Genomic DNA, 23398 nt, shown 5'->3' with positions numbered 1-23398 from the left:
CAGCGTATTAGAACCTCTTTTATAGGGCCTGGCGATAGTATGTCTGGTAATATATAGAAAATAAAATAAAGGGGTAACAACAGGAGGAATGAAGGGGGGGATTTTTCTGAGACGGGCTTGCTATAAATATTTTTCTTTATACTTATATAACACGAAACTCTTTTTTTTTCTTCTTACTTTCTTTATATTCTTACAATAATGTTTTATATATATATAACTTTTAACCATGACAAGACACTATTCACCCGAGATGGTGTTCAAGTTATTAACTGCCATAGCAGATCTAACAACAAAAATTAGTTTTTGCAGACAAAAAGATTCCGAACTTGAAGGTAAAGTAAAGAACTCTGGTTTATTGCTCTGAAAAGCGAAATGGCGGTTCTTTGAACTATGGAAAATCCTAATTCCAATAATTTCTCAGCGCTCTCGCCGTAGATGAAGTCGAAGTTGCCACCATTGATAATAAGAATAAAAATTGTGGTTGTAATAATAACGATTCTAGTAACAATAACGATGGTAATAAATATAATTATAGTGGTGAGTCCCCATAGTTTTGAAAGAAAGCAGTTATACCCCCTTTACTAAGAGCAGTAACAGTAGTAACAACACTTCTAAAAATAACATTAAAGCCACCACCGGCGACAATACTAGTAACAACATCCCCAAAAGTAGTTACAATCCTCTCAATGTTATACGTGAAAAGCATATATGGCTTGAAGTACTTTTCTTTTTATTAGGTAGTAACGTCTAAACCTCAGGGGATACTCGAAATCACTTTAAAGTTTTCCTTTTAATTCTGACGACTTTCGGGTAGCCACAAACTCTTCTTATTAAAGAAGTAATGAATTTTACTCCTGTCAACTACCTGAAGAGAAAGCACTTAATGTAGTTTTAAGAGGAATTTTTTCGGAATTGAACTGCGAAGAGTTTAAAGATCTATCGACATCAGGGGTTCAACCAGCAAAAAGTCGCTTGACTGAAAGGCTCTCACCCTCCATTTTTCTTTTGTTAGATTCCCCACCATGCCAAACGGTGGGCGTCCGCATTACGGAGGCAGGTGTAAGATATAAAGAGTCCTAACAGCTACTCTGGTATTCCTGGATTAAAGTGTTACCTCTATCCTTTATCTGTGAAGGCTCCCGTCGTCAAGTTTTTAAAGCACGCGACTATTTTTAAATCCTCTAGAATTGATACTCCCCTTCTTATTAATAGACTTATCGTTAAAATAGGTCCTTTTATGAGAGGATATATGGAAGGGCAGGCCTTTATTGATAATTAAAAAACAGTAATATGGTTAAATGAGAGCTGCGAGCTTTTTGAAGGAATACTATGGAAATATAAACAATTCCTTAAATCCCCACCAGCAGTACTTCGTGGGGAATGGCAAGTGCTTATAAACCAGGAAATAAAAGGCCTGCCTCCAACCTGCATACACTGCAACTACTACCCAAACAATTTTTTTAAAAATGCTTACAGGAGCTCCTCAAGAAAGATTTTCCCTTTACCTCGTGAATGCGAACATGGTCCTTTTTTAAAGCATACTAAGAGCTTTACCGAGGGCTGCTTAACTGCTAGTGGTTTAGTACGGTAACTTTTTAATATTTTATATAAAAATTATCTTAAAATGATAAGAAGCAAAACTAATTAATAGATATTAAAGTACAATTTTTTAGTAAAGAGATTTCATTTCACTTAAAAAAAAGAAAGTTGTATATAAGTTCATGTACATGATAAGTCTTTTTTTCCTTCTTGTGTCAACAAAAATGGTCCTACACTTGACCAAAAAAAAGAAAAAATTTGTTAGGAACAGTTAGTAACTTCCTTTACTATTATTTAACTGGTTTATTAGTTAAATTTTATTTAGTAAGTTGATGGAAGCATCGTGTGAATTCTCTATTTTTGGATATAGCTTCTATTTAATAAGGGTGGATGGAGTGGCGGAGCACAATTTTTTCGTAATGTTACTTGTGAGTTTGCGAAACAGCCTGGGCCTAGCAAACACTATCACAGCATTATATAATTTACTTAGATATTCTCTGGGCAAAGTATTTTCTATTATGACATTTAGAGGATGTAAGCAGTATATTTAAAGCGAATCAGAGCTGACTATTATACAGGTGTTATGACAAAGCGTACACAAATGCTTTGCGTGAGTAAATACCATAATAAAGCAATAAAACTTTTATTTTGTAAATATTTAAAAAGACAGGCGACACCGCAAAATTTTGTCAACATACGTTTAATAATATTGTGTGTAGCATTTTTATAAAGATGGTCGTTTTCAAAAATAAGTACCTTGATATGACTAAGAAGTAGCACTCATTTACATTAAACCATGCTGTTAATGATTTTTTTGCCAACCAGATTTTTTAAATAGCTGTTAGTGCGGCACTCATTTAGTAAAGCGAAAGGGGAGGGGAATGGAATTGGAGCCCTAGCTCTGAACTTTTACCATATAACATTTTTATGATGCTACTAAATTTAGCAATTGTAAACTAGCTATTAAGTTTATAAAATATATTACCTTAATAAAAAAAAAAAAAAGAACCATAGTTAATATGGCTCTGGGAAGTTGTGTATTTTTATTGCGGCAGGTTCAGAACCAAGACGCTTGGTATATGACGTTCTCTAAAAACAAAAAAGATACAGTGATAAAAATACACTGAACTGAAGTATCTAAAAAAGCAATTGCAGACATCATTTTTGCAAGTTATTCCATATACTATGTTAAATAGAAACGTGACGAAGTAATTATGTTTTTTGGTTTCTGTGAGGATTCCATACCTTTATATATGAGTCTGTCCCTTTTACGAGGTTCAACTTCTTAGTGTGGAGAAATCTATCAGCTTTTTTCAATCCAATACTTTGATTCGAGTTCACTTCAAAGAAATTGTTTATTTATTAAATTTGGATTAATTATATAATTAAATAATATGAAATGAAATTATTAATTAAGTAAGGAAAGTGGGGACGAAGTTACCTTCTTGAAGGAATGAGGAGAAAAGTAAATAACTATCAGAAAAATTACTAAGCGTGAGGGTGGAAGGAAAATGCTTTACTTACGTTACACGAGGTGATCAACTTGCTAGATTAGCTGTCCTATAGTAGCTTTAACACAATAATAATGCTTTTAATTACACCTTAAAAATTAGCACAATTTAATATATAATATTGTAATAAATAGTAATTATAATAATTGCAACTTTAAAATAGGATTCAAGGATAGACACCTGGTGTAATTATAAAAAAATATACTCTTAAATGTGGTAAATTTAGTATAATTTTGACCAATGGATTCTAACTTTTATATCGAGTATAGTTTTAAAACCTTTAATAAGTAGAGCACGTTAAAATTTAAGCCCTCGTGACTTTGTGAGAATATAAGTTTCGTTTTTGTCGATAATGGTTTCTTTACACAAAATGTTTGGACGTAAACCTTTTAAGGCTAAAAATACTATGTTCTTATGTTACTCGGTTAATATTCTATGCTTTGTCATATGTTCACTGACTTTTTATCGCCCTGCTTAATATATATGAAATGAAAAAGAATACTAGTTTGTTGTAATACGTATTTAACGTTAGATTTACGTTAGATTTTGGTTGTAAAGTTAACAAAATATTTTATATTGATATTAAGCTTGTATCCTAATTAATTTAACGATTTTATCGGATTTTTTTAAATATATATATTTTGAAGTTTCTCATAAAGCCTTTAAGAGTATACTAAGTTTATATTTACTATGTAATCCAAGTGTAAGGAAGCTTTTAATACTCATGTATGGAGTACAAACGAGCACGGAGCAGCACTTATTCACAATCCCTTGTTTAACAAAGGCACATCTTTTACTGCTTCGGAAAGAGAGCGGTTAGGCATTCGCGGATTAGTTCCTCCTGCGCACATACCTATTGAGGTTTGTCAATGTTTATTTAGTATAAATATTATACTTTATTAATATCTCTTAAGAAACAAGAGCAAAGAATTCTTCGTCATCTTGAAAGTTGCCAGTCTGATGTGGGTCGTTACGTGACACTTTCGAATTTAATGGACCGAAACGAAACTCTTTATTACTATGTAGTTTCTAAAAATTTAAATAAACTGGGTTTGTTGAATATTATTTTAAGCACATATATACATACTATTATTGCGTTTCTAACTTTAGCTCCCATCATTTATACACCCACTGTTGGGAAGGCGTGTCAAAATTTTTCTTCTATTTATAGGAGATCTCGAGGTATAAATAAAAAAAGAAAGATTGTTTTTATGAGTAATTATTTTAAAGTTTATTATTAAAAAAAAGTTATTTTAAAATTTGAGTAGTAAGCTAAATTTTTTTACTATTTCCAGGGATGTACTTTACCCCCGAAGATAAAAGTGAGATGCACAGGTAAATTGGTTGAACTTTTTATTTACAAATTTATGTTTATTTTTTGGCAGTATGGTATATAACTGGCCTGTTGAAGAAGTTGACGTCATTGTGGTCACTGACGGATCTAGAATTTTGGGTTTATTTTATTTTTTTTGAGGATAACTTCGTATTGTTTTCATTTTAGGAATTAACTTTTTATATTTTATATAAGGTCTTGGTGATTTGGGATGTCAGGGGATGGGAATTCCTGTATATATATTATTTTTTTTCTTTATTAACAAGTTTTTTTAATAGAAATTTAATGATTAACAATTTAAAAGATATGCTAGAGATTTATATTTTTATACTTCATTATTACAGATAGGAAAACTTGCTTTGTATGTGGCAGTTGGAGGTGTCAATCCAGCAAAAGTTCTTCCCATCCAACTGGATTTTGGTGAGATCCGCTTTTATTATATAATAATAATAATTATTTTATTATTATTACTATTAGGCACCAATAATAAGACTCTCCTTGATGACCCGCTCTATATTGGTAGGAAAACTCCTCGCGTGCCTCACGAGCTTTTTATAGAAGTATTATTATTATTATGATTATAATGTTTACTATTAATATTGTGTAGTTAATGGACGAGTTCATGAGTGCTGTATATGCGCGCTGGCCAAAAGTCTTGGTACTAAAAAAAACTTTTTTATAATCTTATTACGATATACAAATTACCTTTTAAGGTTCAATTTGAAGATTTCAGTTCTCGAAATGCATTTGCTTTACTCGAAAGGTATTATATTTTCATAAATTTGAGCGAAGACAAGAAAAAAATTATTTTAATGTGTTAATATTTTAGATATAAAGAAAACCATTTAGTGTTCAATGATGATATTCAGGGCACTGGCGCCGTTGCTCTTGCAGGGATTATGGGGTATTTGCGAGTTCGGGGTCTTCCAAGGAGGTTGGCGTGCTTTTTTTTTTAAGTTTTTCTTCTGCTATATATTTTTGTTCTTTTCGCATTTTAGTGCTTTGAAAGACCAGAAAATAGTGTGTCTTGGAGGAGGAAGTGCTGGTCATTAAATACTATCACATTATTATTATCGTTACAATCGTTACTGTTTATAGGGATTGGCGTTATGGATGCCCTTATGACTGGCATGATGAAAGAAGGTTTGAGTAAGGAAGCTGCAGCCGAAAATATATACATATTGGATTCAAGTTATACTTTTACTTTTTTACTGTACTTTGCCGGTAACTTTTTTTCCCTAAGAGGGGCTCATTGGACGGCATAGAGCGGGAGAGCAACAGCTTCCATTCGCAAAACCTCAAGAGCTAGACGGCCTTCCTCTGTTAGAAACCATCAAAGAAGTATTTTCTTTTATTTACTTAAATATTAATGTTTATTATGAGTTCATATGTTTTAGGTGAAACCCTCTATTCTTCTCGGCTTGAGTGGAGCTGCTGGTGCGTTTACCGAAGAGATTATTCGAGAAGTGATTTGTTATTATTATTTTTACTATAAATATTTCTTTATGTAATATAATTAAAAGATGATGAAGTATTGCGACAGGCCTTTTATCTGTCCCATGTCGAACCCTACGGACAACGCCGAGTGCACCACTGAAGATGTGGCTCTTCCCCATTTTTTTCCTATAAAACTTTACAATCCTTTTTTTAAGGCGTTCAAATGGAGCGATGGGAGGGCCCTTTTGGCTACGGGGTCTCCCTTTGACCCCGTGGAGTACAACGGGAAGACCTTGCACTCCTCACAAGCCAATAACGCAAGCCTTTCTCGGCCTTACGTTTAACTTATCTTAGTTTTTTTTTTTTTCCTTGTAGATGTACGTTTTTCCGAGTCTCGGACTCATGAGTGCTATTGCCCGTCCATCTATTATTCCGGACTCCATGTTCTACGTTGTTGCATGTTCATTGGCCAGCTCTCTCACGGATGGGGATATGAAGGATGGAAAAGTCTATCCTGGCCTCGACCACATTCGTGAGGTTAATTTTTTTTTAACAATTTTTAATATTAAATTTTATTCATTTCTACGCTGTTAAAAGGTCAGCAAGAAAATTACCATCGACACCTGCATTCACGCATGGGACACCGGCATCGCCAGAAACAAGAGGCCACGTGAGTGCACTTTTTTTGTTGCTTTCATGAATATTCATATTTTTATTAGCCTCTTTGGAGTCTCTTAAGAATCTGGTGGATTCAAAATATTACGTTCCAGAATACCAGCCAATTGTACGCCTTGTTTAGCCCATTACTTCTCTGTCAACTTTCTAAAGAAAAAGAAAACTGACTTTACCTGTTTAATAAACTTTATAAAAGGATTTTTTTAGTCTTTGTGCATAGAAAAGCGGGCTAAAGCTAATCTTATAACTCCACTACAATATAGTTATAAAAAAAAAAGATTCAGATAGTCTTTTTATAATTTGTCTGCGAAGTAGTAAAAGGCAAGAGGAAACGTTTATAGCCAATAAAAGTATATAAGGATACTTGTTTTTTTTTTTTACTTTATAATTTGTGGTGGCAAATTGTAAAGGCAATGCCCAAAGCAATAGCGTGTGCGTTTTCCAAAAGCAATAGCATTCTTTAGTTATTTAGCATTTTCTAACTTCATACAAAAAAAACCAAATATTTTTTTAAAATTAACACTCCCAAAAGTAAGGAAATCTTTTTTTTACTAAAAAAAATAAAATGATGCAGTAAAGAAGTGATTTTTAACGTATTTACTGAAGTTACTCTTAAAGTAAAAATTATGAACAATATAAACTTTTGTCTTTTTTTAAAAAAGCACTAGAGATTATTTCTCGTAGACTAACAACTTGTGATCAACTTTATTAACGCAACTAAAAGTAAAGGTAATTATAATAAAAAAAAGTAAAGGAAATATTAAACTTTTCCCAGTCCTTCAAAGTAACGTTCAATTGTATCTAAAAAAAAATTTATACATTTATTATGCTTTCCTAAATCAGAGCAAAAACTTCTTGAAGCAAAACCAAAATATAAAAGAGATAAAAAAAAAGCTAACGTAACAATAAAGGACTTCACGTATTCTCAAGACGCTCCGGGAGGTAAAACGAATATAAAAATTCTGTAGCAAAGTTAATATTTTTTTTAAACTAAATAAATTTTATAAGGTTCAACGGGCCCACGATTATTATGTACACAAATAGTAAAAAAATTTCAAAAAAAATAGTTAACTTTTTCAAGTTGATGCCTCCAGCTAAGAAAGTTAATTATATTAAGAACTCAGTGTGTTGGAGTTCTCAATGACTTTTTTTTAAGACAAAAGAGCAGCAAGAATTTAACTATAAAGCTTAGCTTATCCTACGAAAATTAAAGGTTGCAAAATTGGGGAAGCTAAAATAATCTAAACTCTTAATCTTTTAATACTTTTTCATAAACTTTTCAGTAAATAGTTAATTTTCAAATGTTTTCCAAGATTTGTGGCTAATCTGAAAGCAAAATTTTCTTAACAGACAAAAATACTGAAAAAAATTATTTAAAAGCTAAAATTATTCAGACTCATAAGCAAATACGCTGCATGTAGCAACTTTGAAAAGATATGAAAAGCGCTAATAGACTAAACAAAACTTATTTTCTATATAAAAAAGCAAGTAACTTTTGGTTGGTGATTGCATTTATATAATAAATTAAAACTTCAGGCCAGAAAAATTAAACTATAAATTTAAATAATTAATAATTAAGCAAGAACAAATCTTTAAGAAAAACTTTAATTCTTGAATTCAAGGAAAAGTACAATAAAGCGTGAAAAATTAATCCTCCGTTAAAATAGTGGATTTACTTTCCACGTAAATCCCGTCCAAAAATTTGCGAATATCCTTATTTTTTACTAAAACGGATTGCCGAATCAAAGCTGCAGAATGGGAAACCTTCTCAATGTCATTCCCCTAAAATTTAAGAAAATAAAATAATTTAAAATTTTTTTTATTATCAAAAAAAAAACCTCGATAATAAGTTTTCCTTTAATGTCACCGCCTCGAATAGTAACTCCAGGATCCATCTTCACAACACGTTGATTTTTTTCTCCAAGAAAATTTTGTATTTCCAAACGAGTGGGATCGGAATAGTTTACAGAAATGGGAAAGTGGGCGTACACCAGCCGCATAGAGTATTGAAAACCAAGTCGTACGCCTTTAATCATGTTTTCAATGTGAGTGCAAAGAGTTTTCACACAGGCAATTTTCTTTCTTGTGGCAAACCAGGCATCTACACGAATTGAGTTTTTGCTTATTCGAACCATTGAAACTTTAATGTGTTTAAATTCCCGTACCAAAGTTCCTAATTGATCAAACGCAAAAATGATTATTTATTATAAAAGTGATAAACGCTTATTCAGAGAAACGCATAAACCTCTAGGGCCTACCACGGTGACTTTTCTAGATTTAAACTTAACAGTGACGTCCGGAGGACATTTAATAACTTGAGAAGAAAGCACGGGCCTCATTTTGAAGTTTTTTCAACAAAAACCTTTTTATGCAAAAAAATATGAACATACAATAGTTGAGCTTACTTAAATATAACAAAAGTACTTAATATAAACTAACCTAAGTTAAGTAAAAAAAAAGTCGCAATAACCTTTCAGAATTCCTAAAACCCCCTTAAGAGGAACTACAAAAAAAGAGACCCGAGCAAGGAGTAACCAACCAATTGATGTACTAAAGTTTATTTGTTCTACTGGACTTAACATGTGTATTGGTGACTCCCTGAGTGAGAAGCTTCGTATGAATAGCCTATTAGAAACTAAACCAGGTAAGGCAGTCCAGCTACTTTTAATAAGTTTTATTTACTATTTACTTTATTAAAGTAACAGTGTAAACATAACTACTTATGACCAATTAATAAGAATATAATATGGGTGTGGGTATTCATTTTAAATTTGCTATTACTTAACAGTTGTCATTTGCAATTATTAAGAGACTCATGGGCTATGTAGCTGCTTTACTTAAAGTATATTCTTCGTTTCTGCGTAAATATACTTGGCTTTAAATCCAAAAAGCCAAGGAAATAAACATTGTTAGTCATTCTACCGATCCAATAAGTATTAATGTTTATTATATATATAATCCCAAATAAAAAATAATGCGCTAAAGATTTATAAAAAAATATTATGAAGAAACATCATCTATCTGGCGCGGGGCCATAACTTTAAATACATACCTTATAAATTGTGGAAAAGCTAATAATTATCTAAAAATTTTTAATTTGGACTACAAAATTTGTTTTAGCTCCGCTAGGACCCACAGCCTGTATAACACGTTGCACTTTATATGCTGGGATATACCACCATAATATTGCCATGCCAGTTTTATAATCCAGCACGTCACGCGTTCTTCAGATCATGATACGGTGATTCATCCTTTACTGGGGAAAAATCTGGGGCTCAAAATAGATTTGTTTTACTTTCACTGGTAACTAAATTTACCACTTTTTATGTTTCGTTGTTTGCTGGCCTAATCCGTTAGCACATGGTACTCAAACTTACAACAGATGGTTTTGGAGACCGAGCCTGTAGTTTAGGGTCAAATTACCATAGACCTACTCTTGCAAATTAAACCTACTCGCCAGATGTAAATAGAGTAATTAGTAACCTATAAGGAGTTAATATGGTTGTTAGAACCTTCCACCCCCATGCGTACCTTAAAACTGCAGATTAGCAAATTTAACATTTCAAAAACCTTTAATGCGATGAGTGGGCAAAAACTTATAGACATTAACGACACCAGATTTTGCATGAAACGCATTGGCTTATTTATTTAATCAAGCCTCAACTACTAAACCTTGTTGCCTTCCGTTTTTTCTCCTCAATAGCTTAAAAAACTAATTAGATAAAGGCGACGTCCAAAAAAGATATTTAGGGCGAGTAATTTTTTTAAATTCAAAGCTGAGTTACCAATATTTTCTTCTTTTTCCACTTCTTCTCTCTACCGACCTACATGAACTCCATGTTTATCAATGTTCCTACAACTTAATAACCCGATGACACCGCAGTATAGTATTGTTCAGATTCAACTCGTTTTGCGATATAACGCATTCAACTATTTTTAGAAATTCCTGAAGAATCATTTGACGCATGGCTAGTTACAATTACTGCTGGGTGAGTAGAGACCTCCCGCTAAAGAGAGAAAGAGTAAAAAGGCTCCTTATCAAGCTTACCTTACTTTAGATATTTTCTGGAGCGCCCACGCTTCATATCTCAGCACTGAAGCTTTAACGCCCATAACACCTAAGTTATTAATAAAGCAAAAGCTTTAGGAATTACTCTCTACCGCCATCTTTGCAACTTAAAGTAAAGGAGCCTTAAAAACATAATACCATACAAATTACTAACTAGACAGGTACTTACGTATTGTGTGGGTTTTTTGAACTCATAGTCAACCACAAAGCGTAAGGAACAACCTTTTTTTTTTCATGTGCCAATTGGGGCATCATGACTCGTTGGTAAAGCCAATCAAAGACTTTTTATACAAGCAGCAAGTAATAGTACTTAGAATTTAGCACATTCCTAATCAACTATAATTTATAATAACACATTATCATTTTAACTGATACACTAAACACAACCTTCTTAGAAGTATTTTTTGGTAACATATGAATCTAATAATAACATTCGATCCTATCATTAAATGATTGGAATAAAGTTTATTATGACAAAATTTTAATTTTTACAGTAACAATTAATGTAATAACAGTAAAAAAAAAATTATGAGAATACTAACTATTATAACATGAAATAACCTAGAGCCAATAATTTAAACATGTGAATTTTATAACCTTGAGTACGGAAAACGGATGGTGTACGGTGGTATGTCACTTTATATTACAAAATAAATTAGAAATGTAGATATAAATTCTTCAAAGCATATATATCTATTGTAAGCATCTGAGAGCATAGGTAATTCAGTGAATGATAAATACATTTATTCTTTATTGCACTATATATAAAGTTTGAAATTAGTGGTAGTTTAAAAAATACCAAAATGACAGTAAAAATCATTAAGAATTACAAATACTAGACAAGTGATAATCACAAATTACAAATGAAAAAAAAAAAATTAAAATAAATTTAAGTGCAGAAATGGGTTAGTATTAGACAGGGTTTAATTGGGTATACTTGTAAAATTTTTAATAAATAGCTTGTGTTATAAACTTAATGTTACATTTTCAGTCACTTTCTGGAGTTAGGGTTTTGGTTTATTGACTCAAAAAACAGCTTTTCCACACTGCTATTACTAAGAACTAGTACGAACAAAAGTAGATAGGTTCACTAAAAATTGCTTTTCGTTTTTATTGAACATTAAACTCGCAATTTTTTAAATAACTATGTATTATAAGAAATCCTGGCTCAGAATAATATTTTAACATTAATGAACAAGATAAAAATTAATAAAAATAATAAAACCAAGAAAAGAGGATTGCCTTTATCGAACCACGTCGAATATTACAGGAAAAGAACGTATATTTTGTAGCTTTTCATAATTTAAGGCAGATGGATATCTTCAAAAGTGAAAGCCCAAGTAAAATTGTCCTTTGAAAAAATTCTCAACACTTGTTTGCAAGTTAAACACAGGCTGCACAATGATTCCTTTAATGTTTTTTAAAAAAGTTCTAATTAAGACCATGTTATATTTTTATAAAGTGTTAGAACTAGGTATGATACTTCATGCAAGGGAGAAGCTAAAACTTATTAACAATATTTAAAAGGCCACATTCGAGGTCAGCTTAAGGCTTTTCTAGTTTTAGCAGGAAAATAATACTCTCCTAGAACTCTCAAGTTTGGTTGGAGAAATTCTCTGTGAAAAAGAAGTTAACGAACTTGAGGAACTAACTTTAACGAAAAATTTAAATAATATAAGCAGTCCAATGAGTTTTTACATCCTATAATACGAAAAAAAAAAAGAGCGCTTTTAATTTTAGTAATCCTGTAGGGTCTGCGATTCAAGTATCAGTAATAATACTAAAAAACTAAAAATGGAGCTTTTAAAATTTAAATTAAAGGGGTAAAAAGTGGAGAATCTCTAAATAAAGGGCAAGAATAAAACTTTATTTGTGCTAATCAACAATTTTTAACATTGATAGGTTTTTACCTGTCATTTTTTTTACTATTCACATTTTTTGTATTGTAGGTAAAAGAGGGTTGGTTACTGGCGAGGAGAAAAGAGTAGTGTTTTAGAGATGTATTTTGCCAGGTAACTCCAGGAAACGAGAGTATGTTTAATTCAGATACATGTGGGGCTCCTTCTGGATTTAACGAAATAACTAGAAGAGCACACCTAAAAATTTTATGCGTATACTTCAAATGTAGCTACGATTAGAATATAGAAAACATGAAAAAAAAGCCACTCAATACTCTGCGAGATTGGAAACTTCGGTATACGTTGAATTACCAGTTTTTTTTAGATTTTCATAGGAAATTAATAATTATTTTAACCCCCCTTAATCTTTTAGAGTGCCTGTTTGTGTGTTGTGTGTTAATAAAAAAAAATGTAGAGACCCTCAAAGGAAACAAGACATCGAACTTAATAAGGTTGTTTATCACTATAAATGCCGATTCTTAAATAACATTAAACTATTTGCGTCTTTAAAATTTTAATTTCTTCATACCTGCACTAATCAAATTATTTATAACTTGGGGTACCTATGTATATTATTACAAATTTTTTTTTAGATCAACCTGTTTTCAAGTAAGCGGATACTAAAAAAATATTCTACGAAGACAAAAAAGTAGGGCTGAAATTCCTTTAAGAAAGCGAAGCTTAGTTACAATTAACTTAAACCAATTCGAACAAGGTGGTCATAGTATAATAGGCTTTACTTGAATTACGCACATCTAAAGCTAACCATCTTAAACTCACCTTTTATTTTCTAGTTCTTTGACTACAAATAATTTTTAAAAAAATGCAAAATTATCCCCAGGGTATAGTTCCTACATATTTAAAGAAAAGTTAAGAAACAAAATGAAATAATTGTTTGGTATACAATCTTATTTAATAGTTCTTTGTAAATATTAGAAGACAATAATTTAAGCAAAAAGCTGATTGAGAGGGGTTATATAATTTTTTAAAAATTTTTTATTTAATTATCTCTTTTTTATCAACTTCCCGTGGCAAATATTTTGCGCACATGTAATAACTTTTTAGTACTTATAAAGGTTTTTTCAATTTCATGTTAATACTATAGGCGATAAAGTTACTAGAATTTGTATTCCCTCTAAATTAGACCTTTTTAATTGGTCATTTAACTGTTCGCCGTTATCTTTGATACCATCGAAATTCATTTGTTTGTATAGCGTATTTTTGTTGTAACCGCTTAAAAAAAATCAAAACTAATATTTTTTTTTGTAATTAATCGCATGTGCAAATTTAAAATTCGAATATTGTGGGCAATTTCTTTATTTTATACGCTTATTATGTAAAACTACTTTAAGAACAAATTATATTGTTATTTCAGATATATATTCGCTTAACGTATATTAATTAATCCCTTATACTAGTTTCTCCCCACTGGAATGATATGAATTCTGCAACTCTCAGTTTTGTTTACAAAAATCTAAAGAAAATTTCTACTCATTTAACCAATAATTTGATTTAAAAATAACTCTGTAAAGGTTAACTAAATTCTTTAATATGTATTAAATAAAATGGTAGATGAGATTTATATAAAATTGGTAAAAAATCTTTAAAATGTATTTTAACGTATATGAAAGCTTTTGCCTTTTATATAAATTAATTACTGCGCTAAGATAACAAGCATATGCAAAAGTTGAGTTTTAGAGTAGCGATTAATCTCGACCCCCGAACTTTCATCTAATGGTAAAGTCTAAAATAAACTTTTGCGACTACTTGCAAATTTTTTTTTAATCTATATTTACTCTTTTTGTAGTTGAGGACAGCAATTGGAAGGCTTTTGCTTGTTTACTAACAACTATTAACCGTTTAAATTTTTTAGTAAATTATATATTATGTTATGTTTCCTTATCTTTTGCCAATTTATGTAGAACTCATATAAATTTTTTTGCTTTAGAATTGTGAAAAGCATAAGGATCATCTAATTACAACATATAGAAAATGAACTTTAATTTATTTTTTTATCATACCCACCAGAATAAGTCACAATATAATATAAAAGTATCTGATACTTGAAAATTAAATTAAACACATTTTATTTTTTCTTCTAAACTCGATTATCGGTACTTAGGCACTACTTTTTCAGGCTTGGGGATCAGTTGATCTAAAATGCTCTTACAAAAAGTTGAGGAAAAACAAGCGCTAAACCAAATGCACTGGTTCATTAGAAAAAAGCTGATGGTTTTTAATTATATCTGAGAAGCAAAACGTGAGCTCTATATGGAAGGCAGGGGCCTAGCCTTCCCTTCTTTCGGAAATTTTTTTTTTTTAAACAAGTAAAAAATTGGAAACATGCACCACTACCGCCCCTTCGCATAGGCAATGTTGTGGCCGAGCGCAATGGAGACAAGGCACACCTTTTACTAATCTTCTTACTCCCAAAATGCTCTCCTAACTGCCAACGGTGCGCTCCACCAGCTGAGCTTTCCCCTGAACTATGGCCCAACGAGCCGTTCAAGCTAGTTAATGAAAAACGAGATGCGATGGCATTACTAGTGAAATACTAAAAAAAATTTCAGTATCAGTGTTGAATTACACCATGCTTTTTAGTTAATTTAGCGATGGCCCTATGTTCCTTTACAACATGATGGAAATGGCGAGTGTTGTGATGCTAGCGAATGCTCAGAGACTGGAGGCTGAAACCTGTAAATATCAACTCAACCTACCGTGAGCGGTCGGCAAAAGGGAAGAGACTGCTGTACTGTGCCGTCGGAGGTCTTTGCCGAGTTGAGTAAGAAGGTCAGCTACACTAGTTTTCTCTCCTTAACCGTCCTTCGTGGCCTCTACAAAGTGCTGAAGTCATATTTAAAGGAAGTGCCTTCAGCGTGCGAATGAGCGCTGAGCTGCTACAATCGCTGACAGTAGAAGGCCCTTTCTGCCCTACTATCTGCAATCTATGCACGCAATGTGACCTTGCCAATTAATCCTTACACGCGAGTCACCTATATACCGCTGATATAAACCCCTCGTCTAAGTCGCATGCCTTGCTGAGTCAATATTACCGGGGCGCTATCTTGATGCACTTGCCGACTGGTGCCATGTATGAAAAGTTGCTATAAATGCGACACAAGGATCAAAGCGCTCATAATACCGAAAGTCGATCACCTTTTTCGAGTCTCAGAAATTTACGAGAAGAACGCCCTCGCTAACTCTTTTAACGCTGGCAAGCAGTTGTTGTAATTAATGAACGTTAAATTACAATTTAAAAATTTTAACGTTCCATAAATCTATAAATTATAATAATAGAATTTAACACGAAAGAATTTAGCCTCTATTTGATTTATTAGGTTCGAGAATTAGTTGTATATAAATTCTTTTTAGAGGGTTAACTGTACTTTTTAATTTATAAAACATATAACTGTAAGTGTAAAACGAAGAAGCTTTGAGGCAGTAGTCTAGAATTAAACAGCTAAAAATAATTACATATATTTTAAATTGTTTTCATGGGGCCAGGCTTTTTATGAATAAAGTTAACTTTCAGGTGGCAGGAAAGTAATAAATTTTTTTTAGACGCTAACATACTAGGGACAACTTTTAAAGATCTTAAATCTTTTGTCTCTATTATACCTAAAGAAAAGGTTGGAGCAGGAATGCCCACCAGTGTATTTTCTTGAAGATGCATAACGACTATTCCGAAGAACTGGGAAACAGGGGAATTTTTGGACCTGGACTTAGCTTAGTGTGGTGGAATACCGTCACAAACCAGTTCTGGGGTTCTTATATAAACTGAGGCCTGTGTACTAAAGTACTTATAGTAACGATAAATGGAACAATGAGGGCAGTTTTAAAAATAGAATTTGTGCAAGAAGTATATTAAAACGTAACTGGACAATGACTTTAAAAAAAGTCATCGTTATAAGTTAATTTACATTTCGAAACTGAATTATGATAAAAAAGCATTTATAGAAAAAAATTCCTTTTGCAAATATATCATATTTATAAATGAATGCTTTTTTAACCCTACAGTAGTCTCAGGGAGTCTCACAGCTCCGGAAACTATTTTGCTTTGTAAATTTTCAAATTAGAAGTTAAAGTTTATTGTGACTTGTATTTTAACATCTCAATAAAAAACTTGTTCAAAAATTTACAGTATTTTTTTTTAATATAAAAGTAAAAAATTAAAAACTCATAGGGCCCGAGGGACCTACCGCGACTGCTGTAGGATTAGCTTGAAATGTAAATGTAAAGATTTTATTGGCATACTTTAGTGCCAATATAGCAACGGCCAGAGGGGGCCATGGACTTTGTCGCCCCTGGCGCGTGTGACTAGTTTTCTAAAGGATTTACTGATAAAAATATCCTTAACTTATATTTTAATCAATATAGACAAAAATACAGTCACTAATTTATAGATGCAAAGCTCTTTTCATACCGCAAAAATGGTTTTTTTTTGAACAAAATTTTCTAAAATGTAGTTGATGCTAAATCATTTTGCTAGTAATTTATCCTTTACAAATATTAGGAAAACCTTCCTTCACAGAGATAGACCGGTGCTTCTTTTTTTTGGAAGTTGCATTAACGGTGTATTATTATAAAATTTAGAATAAAAAAGTTCAGTATGTATCACTATATTATTAGTCATTTTAGGTAAACTTGCCATGCCTATACTTTTGCTAATAATTACTTTAATATATATATATATTACAGTAGTTTAAAGTTTGCTTTATAATTATTTCCTCCACGCAATGTAATCTATTACCATATTTGTATATTAATTAATTTGTTAAGCTGCCGGAATAATTTATAATTTTTAAACCAAAAATTACTTTTTATAACGAATTTTAATAGCTTAAGCAAATTTTTAGGTCAATATTTCTTTTAAAATATGTTTTTCTTCCCTGGTTTACTTGTTTAACAACTGGGTCATAATTTTTTAATTTAATAATTTTTTTGACATGTTTTTCTTCTCTGGTCAACTTGATAGAAACTGGTTTATTTTTCCCTTTCTATTACAATATTTTCGTATGCTTCCTTACAAAATTATGTGTACGCATTCATTTATATATTGGATTACTTATATATAGTTAGCGATCCTATTATCGCTTGATAAATTTGCTTCTGCTCCCCCGATTTTTTTTAAGTTTTTACAAAATTTTGTAAATAGATTGATATGCCTATTTATTTTTGGGCTGCTTTTAACAATGGTATCAAAACATTAGCATAGAAAGGGCAGCCAATCAAAAGTTAGGCACGGTCGCAAGCTAATTAATAGCCTTATCACTACTATTCTCTACTACTCTCTGTGGTTCCTCCTTTCTTGTTGGGCTGTATAAATTTGTTACCCACAGCTCTAATAATAATTTATTTAAAGCATGTCAAGGTTACCAGCAGTTGTCATAGATAATGGAACGGGGTGCATGCATTAATTTTGATTCTTCAACTAAATTAAAATACTTTTATTAATTTAGGTTTACTAAAATGGGATATGCTGGTAATTCGCAACCCTCCTTTATAATTCCGTCAGCTATAGGTATCAAAGAAAAAGCTGCTATCGGTGAAAGTGCTCAACGCCGTTTAGGTAAATAACAAATTGATTTAATAAACTTTTTTATTATTTTTATAACGGGCGTCAGGTCAACCTTTTTGTTCTAACGTATTACTGTTGTATATAAGGTAAAGGTTTGGAAGATCTTGATTTTTTCATCGGAGAGGAAGCTGTTGATAACCAAAAAACTTATGCTATTTACAATCCCATTCGTCACGGTAAATTTTCTAGCCCCCGCATATCTACTTAACCCTATTAATTTTAACTTTTTGCTCAGGAATAGTCGAAGACTGGGATCTAATGGAGAAATATTGGGAACAGGCGATTTTTAAATATCTTCGAGCAGAGCCTGAAGATCACTATTTCTTGTTGGTAATTATAATAATTAAGTAAGCTAAGCTTACTTTCTCTATGTTTATTACATATGAAAATTCCTTCTACAACACAATAAAGACAGAGCCTCCATTGAACACTCCTGAAAATCGTGAATACACCGCTGAGATCATGTTTGAATCTTTTAACGTTCCTGGACTTTATATCGCGGTTCAGGCCGTTCTAGCCCTCGCAGCTTCCTGGCCGTCGGTCGAAAAATTGAAAAGGAAACTTACAGGAACTGTGATTGATTCGGGAGACGGTCTTTTAATAAAATTATTTTTACTAAATCTTTTTATTTAGGAATTAAAGTTAATTATAAAAGTAGTTAATAACATTGACTAGTTAGCTGGAAAAAAACAATTTGCAAATTAATTTTTTTTGGTTAAAAGTTTTACTATTATTTGTAGCAAATTTTTATTTTTTATTTCACGTCTGGACTTTAACTTAATTTGTGCTTAATTTTGTTAAAGAAAATTTTTTATGCTAACTTTTTTTCGCTTTAATTTTTAAATTTGTGAGTTAAGAGAATACTGGTTTATTAACTCTAACAAAATGGTTTTTAAACTTTTAAGTTGCAAAATTTTGCCATTTTACTTTTTACTAAATTGTTTATTTTTGAATCCTGAACTTTTAGAGTTGAATAAAATTTTATAAAATGTCCGTGCACTAATCTAAAGTTACTTTAGTTTATTAACAATAAGATTTGGCTAACGAAGAGTTTTTTAATTTTTTTCATAATCTTCATTCACTGTTTTGTAAGCGTCAGTAATTATTAATTTGAGAAACCCTTACTATATAGTTAATGGGTTATTCTTGATTTATTTCGTTAATGATCTTTACATTCAATAATAATTAAAAATTAATCTAATTTTCTTTAAGGTTTTTTTTCTAGCATTGTTAAATACACTTTTAGTAAATGAATATAAAAATATTTATAAATATTTAGAAATGATTAAACTTTTCCAAATCGAGCCTTGTTTATATTTGGTAGGCGTTACCCACGTGATTCCCGTTGTGGAAGGCTATGTGATCGGCAGTTCCATCAAGCACATCCCAATCGCTGGAAGGGACATAACTTTGTTTGTCCAGCAACTTCTTCGTGAAAGAGAACCGCAGATCCCACCAGAGGTATTCGCCACGTGCATGATAGTCCACGTGGTTAATATTATTATTACTCAATATGAACTCTTACTATATTTAAAATTCTACATTACTTTTTAACTTTTATTTATTTATTAATTATTAGAAAAGTTTATATATTTTTTTCTACAGCAATCTATATTTTATCTTTAGTGGCTTCAGCCTTTTGCTTCGTTATAACTTTTACTTTTTACTTTACTTTATAAGTTTATATTATATTTTTACAGGATTCCATGGAAGTTGCTAAAGTTATTAAAGAGCGTTATAGGTTTCAAGTTATAAATAAAAGAAAAATATTATATTATTACTTTCTACCTTATTTATTGACTGCAATAATTTACTCTCCCAGTTATGTTTGCTCTGATTTGGCAAAGGAGTTTCAGAAATTTGATGAAGAGCGTTCAAAATACATCAAACAATATGACGGCCAACATTCCGTTACTAAAAAAGTTATTATTATTATAGCTATTATAAATATTATTACTATTATTATTATTAAAGCCGTATGCAGTGGAGGTTGGGTATGAACGGTTTCTTGGCCCTGAAATATTTTTTCATCCGGAATTTGCCAATCCGGACTTCACTGCGTCCATTTCGAGCGTTACTGATGCGGTCATTCAAAGCTGCCCCATTGACACGAGGCGTGGCCTTTACTCTAACATTGTACTTTCCGGTCCTTTTCTTTATCGCTCGTTGTTTTTTTTATTAATATAATGAATATGTATTTTTCATTATTACTGGGTTTTTTATTTTTATTAGTTTATTATTTTTTTTGAGGGTAAAGAAGTTAAGTAATACTATTTATAGTGTTTTTATTAAGGAAATTTAGTTAGACAGTTAAGACAGCCGCTAAAGTTTTTCAAATAGTTTTTTTTTGGTTGTGCCACTTTTATTTTTGTTGATATGGCTTTGTTTTCCTTTTTAAAAGTCTCCGAGCAGGCGATTCTGTACAGAGTCTAATTTGTTTTTCATTTGAAAAGCTGATCGGTAATAAGTCTACTGATATACAAGAAATATTTATCTAGTATAACTTAATAGTATGGCCCCCTTAACATGCGTGTGCGATGACTCATAATTTATTTTGAAAACTTTAAAAATGGTAAAATATAATGAATTCATGAATAATAAGAACGGCGAACTCAAGTTTAACAGTGAATAACTTAAAAAAAAACTTTCTTTTTCTTTTATGCAGCTCCTAAATATATTTTGTCATAGTAAATTAAGACGTTCTAGTGATGTTTTTAATTGCCGAAAAAACGTTTGACAGTTGAAAAACTAAATATATTATACATCAAAGTACTTCAGTAGGCATAAAATCTGTAATTATTTTTTGTGCACTCTGCAGGAGGAACTACAATGTTTAAAAACTTTGCTCTTCGCTTGAAGCGCGATATCAGCAAATGCGTGGAGACACGAATCGCTATTTCTGAACAGCTCAGCCATGGCCAGCTTAAGGTTATTTGGGGAATAATGTGAAGTCTTGCATTGTTGATACCATCTCTCATTTACTAACCGTTATTATTTTTTTTATAATCTTTAATATTTAGTAAAAAGTAAACATAGTAATGACTTTTACGGTATTTTCTTCTGCAGCCGAAGCCCATTGAAGTAAACGTTGTCTCCCACAATATGCAGCGGTACGCTGTTTGGTTTGGCGGAAGTATGCTTGCGTCTACTCCCGAGTTTTATAAAGTCTGCCACACTAAAAGAGACTATGACGAGTATGGCCCTTCCATTTGTCGCCACAATCCAGGTTCTTCTTTTCACTAGCTCTTTTTCGAGAGATTTAATAGTTTACTTCCAATAGTGTTTGGCACTATGGCGTGATCTTACATTTCGGACACGGTTTACTATTATCTCCGTTCTGATAGGGAAGGAATAAAGACATAATAATATTATTATAATTACGAGCGAGAAAAAAGCTTTTTGATACTCAAAATTGTAATTACGTACTTCTAATATTGACTTATCATATTAAGCAAAAGACGGCTTAAGAGGATTACTGAATGTCTTCTTACCATTATATTTTTATTTTCCTATGATGCCTGGTTTAAGCAAGTGAAAAAAAACGCTTATACTTGAATGTTAAGCCGTCCACACGTACAAATTTTATTTAAAAACAGCTTTTTTGCACTTCAGCTATTCCTGTGGAACGCACGCTTCACAGCGGTTTTTTTTAGAAAGATTTGGTGTGAGCTAGTAGAATTAATCTACATAGGAAGCTACCTGAAACGGAAAATACAACCTTAATCTTTATTTTTTTACTACATTTGCTTGCTCGCATTTACTGTATCTTACTTTGAGCTAATATCACTCCTAAAATTGTTAAAAAATATTCAAAACAAAAGAAAAAGAGGGATCGGTTCAAGTTTGATATAAATTTTATAGCAATATAACTTAAAGATCAAAAGGTACTACTAAACACTGACGCCTATTAGGGCAGCTCCTGACCCCGCCTCCAGTTCTTTTATGTGTAAAGAAATTTGTAGATAATTGTCTATCACGCCTTCAATATATTACCAACGCTGTTTTACATGTACTTTTATATATATTAATATAAGCTTGTAAGCTACATCTTGAACTTAAACGTCCGTCTGAAGATACAAGACAGAAAGGCCTTTATAATAAATAAAATGAACTACAATAATTATAGTTTATTGCAATTAAAAATATGAATCTTCCGTAATCTTGTACCATTTGCTTGTTCAACCCGACTTTTATTATCTTTATCTACCAGAGCCTCCTTTAAGATATTAGGTACTGATGGAATGCGTATCTACGGGTAACAAGTAACTCCTTGATGCAAAGGAAAAGTTTATTTATAGATAAAAAAATTGTTTTATTAAGTCACCTTGATTTTATAATTAACAAATTTCGTTTTACGCATGTAGACTTTTTTGAAAAAAAAAAAAAACTCTTTAATACGGGATTGTAAGAAGTAACATCAAACTACGTTATTGGCTAGTGCATTGTTTCCTAGTAATCAAGTAATTCTACAGCATGCTTACTGAACAAGTGCTGTATGCAAAAAAGCCGAAGATAGTATATTTCTTTGAATTTTTAGTTTTTTTAATAAGTTGCATTCCTGCATCGACAAGATTATATCTTGTAGAAACTTCGTTTAGTTTTTCAACTTTTACGAAAAGATTATAAATATTTTGAATTTATTTTTGGACATAGAAAGAACGACTTTTTCAGAGATATGATCTAGTCTACGATGCCAGACATTGCAATACCATCAAAAAAACTGTATTTTTCATATACCTGTATCAAGAGAGAAAGGGACCATATCCTATCGTTCCCACTAATTAAACTAGTTTTATCGTTGTTAAACTGGGACAGTAAACCCATTTTCTATAAGCTTACCAACCGACAAGATTAGCCTTAACGTCTTTGTAAAAATAGGCTTGTAACCTTGAGTCCGACTATATTAACAACACCTTTATAGGTCGCACCTATGACGTTTCCGTCGGCTGTTGTAGTGGGCGTTAAAGTTGACGTTATAGGGGTTAATAAACACAAGTCTTTAAATAAAAGAAGCCTCGCACTACTATCCACTACCAATAGTTTTACGTAAATCACGGAAGGTTTGCTTCTAGGTGATAGAGCTAGTTCTTTACAATAATCAGAGCTAATAGAAGAAATAAGCGTTAGTAAATTTATACTTACAAATACAGTTATTAGTGAAGTTCATACAACGAGGGCAGCGCATTCAACAATTTTTGTAAGAGGCCCCTTCGTAAACAAAATTTATATTTAGGGTTTGACGGACTCAGAGAAATTGTTCCTTGAAAGACTAATAGTATCCTGTTCCTTTCTAGTTAGGCTTCGGGGACGCCATAATACTGGCCTTCAAAACCTTATCTTCTACAGACATCTTTAATT

At 31.6% G+C, this 23398-nt stretch overlaps 2 protein-coding genes across 3 annotated transcripts; both read left to right on the top strand.

Annotated features, from left to right (window-relative positions):
- Positions 1-3425: 3425 nt before the first annotated feature.
- Positions 3426-6693, top strand: LOC135120419 (NADP-dependent malic enzyme-like). Its single transcript, XM_064044727.1, has 21 exons — positions 3426-3474; positions 3753-3911; positions 3965-4100; positions 4161-4232; positions 4346-4385; positions 4436-4503; positions 4579-4616; positions 4728-4803; positions 4861-4943; positions 4991-5041; positions 5097-5146; positions 5213-5317; positions 5382-5428; positions 5482-5574; positions 5627-5724; positions 5781-5849; positions 5907-5984; positions 6036-6137; positions 6196-6357; positions 6418-6490; positions 6540-6693. Exons 1-21 carry the CDS (start codon positions 3457-3459, stop codon positions 6617-6619), a joined length of 1698 nt encoding a protein of 565 aa, XP_063900797.1. The 5' UTR covers positions 3426-3456; the 3' UTR covers positions 6620-6693.
- Positions 6694-17771: 11078 nt separating this feature from the next.
- Positions 17772-21417, top strand: LOC135120389 (actin-related protein 3-like). 2 transcript variants are annotated; one of them, XM_064044688.1, is made up of 12 exons: positions 17772-17866; positions 17922-18031; positions 18127-18216; positions 18276-18370; positions 18452-18632; positions 19365-19501; positions 19741-19781; positions 19863-19962; positions 20015-20186; positions 20859-20968; positions 21107-21266; positions 21321-21417. In XM_064044688.1, exons 1-12 carry the CDS (start codon positions 17826-17828, stop codon positions 21338-21340), a joined length of 1257 nt encoding a protein of 418 aa, XP_063900758.1. In that variant the 5' UTR covers positions 17772-17825; the 3' UTR covers positions 21341-21417. The 2 variants fall into 2 exon arrangements, with proteins under 2 accessions (XP_063900758.1, XP_063900757.1); XM_064044687.1 differs by having other exon boundaries at positions 19365-19531.
- The last annotated feature ends 1981 nt before the right edge of the window (positions 21418-23398 follow it).

The sequence above is a fragment of the Zophobas morio genome, unplaced genomic scaffold (assembly GCF_036711695.1).
Source record: "Zophobas morio isolate AGI-343-1 ecotype UQ-CSIRO unplaced genomic scaffold, CSIRO_AGI_Zmor_V1 ptg000379l, whole genome shotgun sequence".
NCBI classification, from domain to species: domain Eukaryota; kingdom Metazoa; phylum Arthropoda; class Insecta; order Coleoptera; family Tenebrionidae; genus Zophobas; species Zophobas morio.
This window is presented reverse-complemented; position numbering and strand designations above follow the sequence as displayed.

Bases quoted from the DNA above. Each gene is read 5' to 3' on its own strand.
- LOC135120419 (XM_064044727.1), top strand. The intron at 4,233-4,345 runs GTATAAATAAAA...TACTATTTCCAG, and splicing joins TATTTATAGGAGATCTCGAG to GGATGTACTTTACCCCCGAA. The intron at 5,850-5,906 runs GTGATTTGTTAT...TATAATTAAAAG, and splicing joins CCGAAGAGATTATTCGAGAA to ATGATGAAGTATTGCGACAG.
- LOC135120389 (XM_064044687.1), top strand. From the start codon at position 17,826: ATGTCAAGGTTACCAGCAGTTGTCATAGATAATGGAACGGG. The intron at 18,371-18,451 runs GTAATTATAATA...AACACAATAAAG, and splicing joins AAGATCACTATTTCTTGTTG to ACAGAGCCTCCATTGAACAC. The intron at 19,963-20,014 runs GTTATTATTATT...TTATTATTAAAG, and splicing joins AACATTCCGTTACTAAAAAA to CCGTATGCAGTGGAGGTTGG.